Source organism: Sycon ciliatum, chromosome 1 (assembly GCF_964019385.1).
Source record: "Sycon ciliatum chromosome 1, ocSycCili1.1, whole genome shotgun sequence".
NCBI classification, from domain to species: Eukaryota; Metazoa; Porifera; class Calcarea; order Leucosolenida; family Sycettidae; genus Sycon; species Sycon ciliatum.
In genome coordinates, this window is record NC_088643.1 from 86,817,485 (window position 1) to 86,827,507 (window position 10,023).

The 10,023-nt window shown below is 48.8% G+C and overlaps 1 protein-coding gene across 1 annotated transcript; it reads right to left on the reverse strand.

Annotated features, from left to right (window-relative positions):
- Window positions 1–1,372: 1,372 nt before the first annotated feature.
- On the reverse strand, window positions 1,373–7,423 carry LOC135806123 (uncharacterized). The gene is made up of 3 exons (XM_065320275.1): window positions 3,337–7,423; window positions 1,681–3,099; window positions 1,373–1,471 (listed from the first exon to the last, which is right to left on the reverse strand). Exons 1-2 carry the CDS (start codon window positions 5,371–5,373, stop codon window positions 2,479–2,481), a joined length of 2,658 nt encoding a protein of 885 aa, XP_065176347.1. The 5' UTR covers window positions 5,374–7,423; the 3' UTR covers window positions 1,373–1,471; window positions 1,681–2,478.
- Window positions 7,424–10,023: the final 2,600 nt, after the last annotated feature.

Here is a 10,023-nt window from a genome sequence, read left to right on the forward strand (position 1 = left end):
GTCATCCGAGTTATGTCCCGCGGGGCGCGGGCGCCCCGGGCCCAGGGCCAGCAGGGGATCCGGACCGGGGTACCTGTACGGGCGCCGGGGCGCGTCCTGGGCGCAGTACAGTATAGTCGGTACTGAGGCCAGAGCCAGTAGAGGATCACCAGAAAAAGGGAGAGAGAGAGAGAGAGCAAAAAAACCTGGTACAAACAAGGGGGTAACATGACAGGGAGTGCCGAGGTCAAGTCGACTCCCGGATTCCCGCCATGCGCATCATTATTATTATGCATGAAGTGTCCTATGCCAGCCACCCCCTTCCCACTTATTTCTGGTTCAGGGAGGGGAGGGGGTGGAAAACTAGATAGCCAAAACCAGGGAGTCATAGCATAGATGGAGACGGCATATACATGTAGTCAAAGTACCCGAGGCAATGTGCATTTCGCCCTAGATTGGGAAGTTCGACCTGGTCGGTGGTCTATGCAACTCACGATTGCGATTGCGGCCTGCTAACCCAAGTGCGGCTCAGACAAGTGATGACATAGGGGAGCGTGCAGAAATTGGCCCTGACGCAAGGGCGACTGCAACCAACAGCGGAGGGTCGAAAGACTGGAAACCCACGTCATTTAGCGTTGCAGTTGCCCGTGCCGTCTCTCTACAAGTACAATCATGCAAATCCCTGACTACAACTAACTTGTTCTAGTTACAGTCACTGAGCTCTAGTGGTCATTTTAGACTATTCAGTCACTAAAATTATTTTAGTGACTGCTCTGCAACACGAACAAGGTAGCTGCTCAAGCATCTACCTTCTAACTGTTACAATCATGTACCCTTCCAAGTTGCAACATCTCAGTTTGTCCAACAACTATTAGTTTTAAATCATGTATGCACCCTACAATTTAGTTTATGATACAACAAAATAACTTAAATAGCAAAGAAATATAAATAGAATTCAAGTACAAATGGGTGATCCTAGAATCTTTACTTGAAGTTAAAAAAAGGTAAGCCTAAAAAACTTCATTCTCCCAAGCCTAAAAAAGTAAAGTTTTAGCATAGGTTATTGGTACATTACTTCAAGTTTGTCTTGCTGTAGTCCAGCCATGCTATGCATAACCATTAGCCATAGATTCAAGAGGACCATCAGCATGTGGTGTCGACGCACGAACAGGTTTATGGAGGGGTCGATGGAAGAGTTTGTAAGTCAGGCCCGGATAGACGGCATCAAACTGCTCCATTCCGATGTCCACAGACTTAAAACCGTTGTGCAAACCTTCGATAAGCAGGCCTGCCATCCTCCTACTCAAAGGAGTAGTCTCTGCGCTATTCGCTAGCTGTTTGATTCCCATCCAACGGCAGTCCAGTACTTCATGACTACACATACTGATTTCATGTGTTTTCGCTTCGAGACGGCAAATAAAATATAGGTCAGAACGATCAAATGAGTTTGGCTGATGGTGCTGCTGACGAAAGCCTAGGATTGCGTTGAACTCTGCACAGTCAGCCAGATAGACAAGAACCAAACAAAGGCAATGACATGGGTTGGTCTAATATTCCTCATCCTTTTGAAGTGTGTGCACTGAAGAATGCTGTCAAAGATAAACAACAGTAGTGGTCATCTGGAGTTCCCTTCAATAGGAACAGATATGAAAATTTACCTTTATACATAATTGCAACACCCACAACAACAGAAGAGCTTACCTGCTTCAATACCAGTTTCCTCCTTGACCTCACGAACTGCCGTAGTTGCTAGAAATTGAAACAATGTCATACACGGTCGTGTGCGCCCGAGTGCATGCGCACGCGCACACACACACACACACACATACGCATATGGATCCGGTGCACGCCACTGAAATTTGGCAGTAGGCTCAGAAAACTGCCGTACTAGGAATGGGAAAATCCCTACACATTCCATCCGATTTCTTTCTGTCAACCTAGAGCAACACATCTTCCTACTACATGTACCACGTGAAGAAGCCCAAGAACGGGAATATTCAAGTACCGTAAAAGTCCGTAATTATTATTAGGCCTAAACAAAAAATAGGCTTGTTTCCGGTCGGCAACCCCCCAAAAAACAGACTCGGTCGGCCGGAAAAAAAAATTTTTGGGCAATTTTTTTGGTTCTTACAATCAATGATCCTGGGGCATATTACGCAGTAAAGGCAATGCAGATATACATACTTGATGTATAATTATGTACATGGTATAGAGGAATGTCAGTTTAACATCACAACAGAGACCTGCATGTCTCATAATTCTAGCGGCTATCCAGTATTCACAACTAATACTTGACACAAGTCAATGCATGCTTGTTTACAGCATGTGCATGCCACGATACCAAAAAAAGGAGATGTGGAGACAAAAACGGAGAGAGAGAGAGAGAAAGAGAGAGAGAGAGAGAGAGAGAGAGAGAGAGAGAGAGAGAGAGAGAGAGAGAGAGAGAGAGAGAGAGAGAGAGAGAGAGATCTGGCTCATCGTCTAAGCATGCTGGCAGACCTATTTCTTGGGCTGACGTGTAGGCGTTGGCTTCTTCAGCTGGTTGCAGGCATCGCACAGAGGCAGCACAACTTTAAACTTTGCCAACAGCTCAGGGCAACGCATCGCTTCTGCATTCCCACAATGACAGCACACGTCTCCGAACTTCCGTGGGCAAGCATAGTATGCAAACTCAACTGGGTCACTGCACCGCAGACTCAGGTTGGCGAACAGTTTGCCGTGAAATGGAGCACCCACTTCAGTGATAGGTGAGCCACACGTGTAGTCGATCACTTCTTTCAGGCGGTCAAACTCACGTACCTCATCTGCCTTGAGTGCATGCTGGGCATACACCCCTCTCGGCTTTTCGCACTCCAAACAGACCACTGTAGCACGAAGGCGCTGGGCGGTGGCGACTCCATTGGGTATGCCAGATGCTGCCTTCTGTGCTGCCTTGGACGTGAGCGATGGACAGTGACTCTCCTCTGTCTCCACACCCTTCAAGCTCTGGAAACGCTTGTAGTGACCGTCCCTGGATGGATCAGGTTGCGGGTCTGGAAGCCAGTACAGTTGGGTCGACTCATCTGTGCGCAATGGTTTGCAGACTCCAGACTCGCAAGGGTCCTGGCCACATTTTCGAATCTGGAAATGAAATGCAAACAACAAAGGCAAATGAGGAGGTCAGCTTTAAAGTTATGTGGACATAGAAGGACAAATATTCATCACCCAAAAACAAGGAAAGAAGGGTTTCTCACAAATTGCATGCACCAGCACTGTAAATAGATATGACTGCAATTTGCAAAGATGTAGGCGTTAATACAAATTATGACATACACCATAGCATGCCCCATTCAGGGCATGAAGCACAAAGACACTCACCTGGAACGTGTATTGACGGATCCTGCAGTGACTGTCTAGAAACTTCTGCAAGCCCAATTTGCCACTGAGGTCTTTGGCCGTCAGCTTTGCAAGGTCGACATCAGGCCAAAGGTGGGTGATGATAGCCCGGACATCCTCGTCTGCAACTAGATCCGGTGCACGAACCTGTGTACCGCTGTACACCAGTCGCCGGAAGCGCTGCTCAACATGCTCCTTCACTGGCTCTATCGACTGCTTCCAATCCTGTTTCACATCAGGGTACTGTTCAGCAGCTGTACGGACAGCAGCCATGGAGTTAGCAGACTTGATGCGACTTTCAGATTCATCTGTCATCCGAACTCTGGCGAAAGCAGCATTCTGCAAACCAAGGTTGAGGGTTGCCATGACACGTTCTGCAGGATTGGCAAAACTGTGACCAGGGCAAGTGCGTCCAGCAACAAGAAGGTCGAGGTCTTCCTTGATGAACAAGGCAATGTAGGCCAGCTGGACAGATCTACAGGTAACTCGATGGTCTACTCCGCCATCAGTATATACGAATGCAATTGGCGGGCACACTGCACCATCGAAGCAGGCAGATGCTCGTAGCTCTGCCATGTGGCGGAACGGATTTGATGGCTCGAACACGCTGTCTTTCACACGGACATCTACTTGGCCACGGTAGAATGAGCCCTCTGCCATATCAGGAATGTCGCATCGCAGAATGACGGATGGTGTCAGGGAGCACTTCGTAAGATCATGGTCCATTGCGGTTAGCTGCTCGTTCTCCTCCACATATGTGGCCTTGGAGCGAACATTGGTTGACGTAGGCCGGTCAGGCTCGCCAACAGGAACTTTGGCCTTGTCATCCATGCAGAGGAATAAAGGATCATGCTCCTTCAAGTCGACTGCCATTGCTCGCATATATTTGAAGACAGCTGCGGCATAGTGGTCATCCTCATGACTGGCACGGAGAATGCGGGACTGCACTCTCTTCTTAACATGCAGCTTGCCGGTGTAGCGTATCGCTGCAGACGTCCTGGGGTCGACTGGTAGAAATTGGAGCCTGAGCCACTCAAGTGAAGGTACCTCTACATCAGGACACTGCACACGTACTTGCTCGTGTAAATCACGAATTGACAGAAATTTACTCAGGTGAGCAACTCCATGTCTTCTCGAATCCTCTGCCTGGCAATCTGACAACACTTCCGCAGCTTTCTCAAAGAATCTGTCGAAGACAGCAGGACGGCCGCTATTCAAGCGCCGCAAGTCAACATCAATCTCCGGCAGTTCTCCCAGAATGTAGAGCTGCATCCGTCGATCCATGGCAGGGTTTGTGCTCACAGCAACATCACCGGTAAGCTCCTGGTACACTGAGCGTAACACAACAGGAGTGAGGCCAGAGAGTGAGCTGTAGGAACTGAAGAATGACTTCCTCATTTGCCTGGTGTGGTATGTGGGCAACTTCTCTTCAAGAGAGGAGAGGATGCGAGCTACTTTCGTGGCGTATGCATCACTCGTCACCTCAACAGATTGTGGGCATTTCCATAGGAAGACCACACAACCACGACCGCCACCTGGGTCGTACCGCATGATATCCAAGGTAAGGTTAGACTTCAGGTCCTTCAGGAAGGTCAGAGTGCAGCCAAACAACTCCTGCTCGTCGAACAGCTGTGGTACATAGTCCTCACACCCGGCCATCTTGTTGCTCAGTGCGCACTCAAGGTTTCCCATGTTCTCCTGAGCAGCATGTTCACAACGCTGGACAGTAATATTTGTCGAGACTTGCCGCACGGGATGAGGTTGCTGCTGCCGCCACTGTTGCTGCACACCAGCTGATGCTAGGTACTTGCAATAGCCTTGCAAGGTAGTAGCGAAACCGTCGATATCTTGGCGAATATCTAGCCACTGACTACCACTCAAGCAGACCTTGGGTAACAGGGCAAGAAGGGCTCTGCCATGCGCTTCCAGGGTGCTGGCGTCAATGCGCGGTCTCTTCTCTTTCTTCGCCTGCCAGTCGTTGTAGGGCTTCGAGAAATTATCCATCCAGCGACGGGGCATTGCAGAGACGGTGGTGCGTGTGCTGGCGTCTGTAAGCTTGTCAAAGTGAGGATGGCAGTACCAAAGCGCCGAGGTCAGCGTCCGCACAACGTACGTGCCCTCCGACGCCACGGAATCCGATGAGAACCCGACGCCACATGTCTGCAACAGTATGAAAGGGGAAACAAACTATTTAGTTTCGAGCGAGACGCAGCACCGTGAGTTGTACTCGTAAAGCAACGGCCACGAACAACATTACACCGCAACAACAACCCTCGGAACATGAACACCAAACATTGATGTAAATCTACGTACAATCCTGAAACTTTCGATCAAGCTTACCTTCAGATAATTCACGACGTCGTTGAACAAGTCGTCCTTTCTCGTAACAGGCTCCCGCCGGTCAGGAAGGCTATTGCGCTCCGACGCAGCTGCAAGCATGATGTCAAAGGCGGACGTTGGACGACGCTTTGCTGCTGGCTCGCCTATGTCTTCCTTGGGGAGATCGAATTTTATAAATCTACACCCGAACTCAGCAACAAGTTGGACTTTCTCGTCCACGTCAACTTCCTTCCATGTACCGACCTTCCCAGACTGACTGGCAAAGGCAGTCACATCGCCGTCAACGCTCTCCTCAAGACGAGGCTGGACATGTTGTCTAAAAACTTCCAGGAGGCTGCTATCCGCGGCGGCGGACACAAGTCGCTGCTGGACTAAACATTTAGACGATCGATGGCACTCCACGCAAAGGGGAGCCATCGCTGTCGACACTCAGCGAGAACGATAGACTTACTGCAGAACACAAGAGAACGACGGACTTCACCAAACTCTTCGGAAGGAAAGTTCGCTTTTCTCCTCTTCGTCTTTTACCTGTGCTGGGAACATTTTCGGATAGGCGATACCGCTGAAATCTCATCAGGCATGGTGCCTTTTATTGGTGGTGGCCTGGCGCATGCGGAACTAACTTTGTTACTTCCTAATCCTAGAAGTAGTAGTACTGGCAGTAGAGTCGGTGGTAGTGGTAGCGGAGATGTGTGAAGTTTACATGTCTTGCTAGATTGCAGCAACGATGCCAAGGATTGAGTACAGTGTTGGTCGCACTGAAAACCGAAACCAACTCATCAATACGATTCCGCAGTCTGTCACTATTTCCACTGCACTCATGCTGTCATTTTCACAATCCGATTCATGCACCATGAACCGTGTGTGCCCGCCCCTACTTCACTGCAACGCGGGCGCGACATCGACACTTTTACATGACTGCAGTACATGGTAGATCTACAATCTGTCAATGACAGACTGTGTGCTCCTGACAGCGTGAGTCCACCACCAGACGTACAAGACCGCGGATGCATGCAAGCTACAACTGTACAACAAGCGTGCTTGCACCGCGCAATACCTACAGTCACTATACAGCGCTAGCTTTACAGGCGCACACATGACATGTACTACATTACGCGGACCAAAAAAAAGTTTCAGAATTTGGGAAAAAATGACCCGGTCGGACGACCGGAAACAAGGCTATTTTTTGTTTAGGCCTTATTAAAGTACTTGCCCGAAATAAATACCCCTTTCATCCTTTTGACTCCGTCTGTTGAAGTCGAGTTCAGCCAGATAAACATACTGCCCGGAATAAGTACCGGTATGATTCGCACATGCAGTGCTTAGTATGTATAACATCTACATGAAAATGACTTCTCCACTACACACAAGTCAAGTCCGAAAGATAGTTCTTGCCCGACAGTTAGTACCGGTGCGACCACTAAATTCGAAACTAAGTACATACTTGTTCACGGACTTTTACGGTATTCAAGTCGATTTCTTGTAACGCAGCTGAGCACAATGCCACTATTATCATTACTACTTTTTTAGCAATAAGTAAGCAAGCTATGACAGACTTAGCCATTAATGGTATGTAAATTTAGCTTTTCCACAAGGACCACAACACCACAATGTACTCTTGCTCAGGTGGGTCAGCGAGGAGAGCATAGCGGTGTGCTGGAGTGAGCTAAGTCCATAGTCAGTAGATGCTGTAAAGTAGGAGCCAAACTACAGCAGCAGCAGCAGCAATACTTACCAATGTCTTCAGCGTGATCTGATAGGCCACCCGGAAACTTCCAAAGGGGAAGCTGCAGTGCAGAAGACACAATGACGAGGCAACAGTCAAACCCAAGAAAACAAAATGATACATGCACATGTGACAGAGGAATTGCAAATCTTAAAGGGGAAGTATACCCTAAAATCAAATTTTCACCAGTTGTAGTCTTCTGGGTGCTGAGTCGAATGGTCTTGGTCCGAGAAAGCTGAGACGCTCCCTTCCTACTTGAATCCCAATCGAACTCGTGCACTTCCACCGAAACTGGGTGACTGCGCCCTACTAGATGGGGATTTCGATTTTGACAGCATGTTACAAGGCGAGGACGCGTAGAAAAACATGTTAAACTACCAAGCAAGGCTTCTGTATATAGATGGGGATTTGTATGCAAAATGTCACTAAAAGTGCCATTTCGTTCTTATAAAAGCACGGATGACCGCGATTGGCCCATATGTTGTAGTCTTTTGGACGCTGAGTCGACTGGTTTTGGTCCGAAAAGGCTGCGATGCAGCGTTCCTCCTTTATTCCCAATCGAACATGGTTGAACAAGCGGTCACGTGCTCCTGGGTGCCCAAATCACCTGGTCACCACGCCAGCAGGCGACAACTTTCACACCAAGGTTCAACTCGAGTTCAACTCCAGTGACAGGACTAGACTGCACCCAAAAAAGGTCAAACAGGCTAGTAAGTTGTACCCTGCAGGCACGGTGACCAGGTGACTGGTGTACGCAGGAGCACGTGACCGCTTGTTCAACCATGTTCGATTGGGAATAAAGGAGGAACGCTGCATCGCAGCCTTTTCGGACCAAAACCAGTCGACTCAGCGTCCAAAAGACTACAACATATGGGCCAATCGCGGTCATCCGTGCTTTTATAAGAACGAAATGGCGCTTTTAGTGACATTTTGCATACAAATCCCCATCTCGTAGGGCGCAGTCACCCAGTTTCGGTGGAAGTGCGCGAGTTCGATTGGGAATAAAGGAGGAAGGGAGCGTCTCAGCTTCCTCGGACCAAGACCATTCGACTCAGCACCCCGAAGACTACAACTGGTGAAAATTTGATTTTAGGGGATACTTCCCCTTTAAAAAGGAAAAAAAAAGAAAAAGAAAAAAGATCATGAACAGTCATAAGTATTGACAGTATTGACATATCCGCGGCAAGCCGCTTATGTACAACGGCATGGGAGAGGATAACAAAAAATGAAAATATATTGTTGGGGAAATCCACGCTATTATCGAATATTCAACAATGACGGGTGTGGGGTTATACCAAATTCCCATAATGTGGAAGTACGTTATTATTGTTGAAAGCACTAGGTGATCTGCACTCTACAATGTGACCTGTGCGATTATATCGTTGAATGATTGCCTGTTCCGAGCCACCAAACGCAGTGTCTCCAGGTCCTTCAGACTCCGGAGACGCATGGACGTTGCCTTGGCTAATTCGTTGTCTATCACCACTGGTAGGGTGATGCGCGGGCGTCCGAGCCAGCCCCGATTCTGTCGCTGGAAATACGCTGTCATGCTCACCTGCGCTGGAGTTGCTTCAGGGAGGCGTAGAATATGACCAAACAGTTTCCACCGTGCTCTTCTGCTTAGTACGGATATTGGCTCGGCATTGCAGCGGGTATATATGTCTGTGTTGGTGATAATTTCCGGGTAAGATATCCCTAATAGACGGCGGAGCTGCTTTCTGTGGAACGCATCCATTGCTGTAGCATCCCGGGATGAAAGCACCCACACGCCACAGTTGTAGGTCAAAATAGATAGCACAAATGTATCAAACAACCTCAGGCGGGTTGCTTCAGAGATAACTTGTCTCCGCATCCACAGGTTGACAAGTGTGTTGAAGGCAGCTGCGGCTTGCTGGCGCCGGCGCTTGAGGTCTTCTGTGACTCCGTACAGTGAACCAAGCAACCGGGTGGACCTCCATCGTTCCTCACCTCTTCTTGCAACAGCCTCTTCTTGGTATAGATGGGTCCACTCGGTCTTGGTAGGGTTGATGTTGAGGTTCCACTCTTTGAAAACTACCTCTGCCTCTGTTAGTGCGCACGCTAGATGTTGACGGTCCGTGGAGTACAGGTTAACGTCGTCCATGTATGCTGTTTCGCAAGGTATGGACATATCGACAGTCGTGTAGGCTGTCCCTCCAATATTCAGTATGGCAGGTCTTGGCGATATCCTGGGACGCAGGCAACGCATTGTCGCTTCGAGATAACAGGTGAATAGCACCGGCGACAAACTATCTCCTTGTGGGATGCCTATTGATGTTGGAAATTCTGCCGAGAGCGCATTCTTTATCTTCACTCTTAGCCTTGTGTTGTGCAACAACATCTCCACCATTCGTACCTCATCTGTGTTAACTATTTGTTTCATTACCTCCACCAATCTTCCCCGCTGCACTGTGTCGAACGCCTTGCTCATATCCATTCCGAGGACCGTACATTGCCACTTGAAACGTTCAGCCTTGGCTGCCAGCCACCGGCCACACCAGACAATATCCGCAGTACTCCGACCCGGACGGGAAGCGCTCTGGGTTGGAGATAGGTAGGAGTCAATCTTTGGCATAATCCTGCGA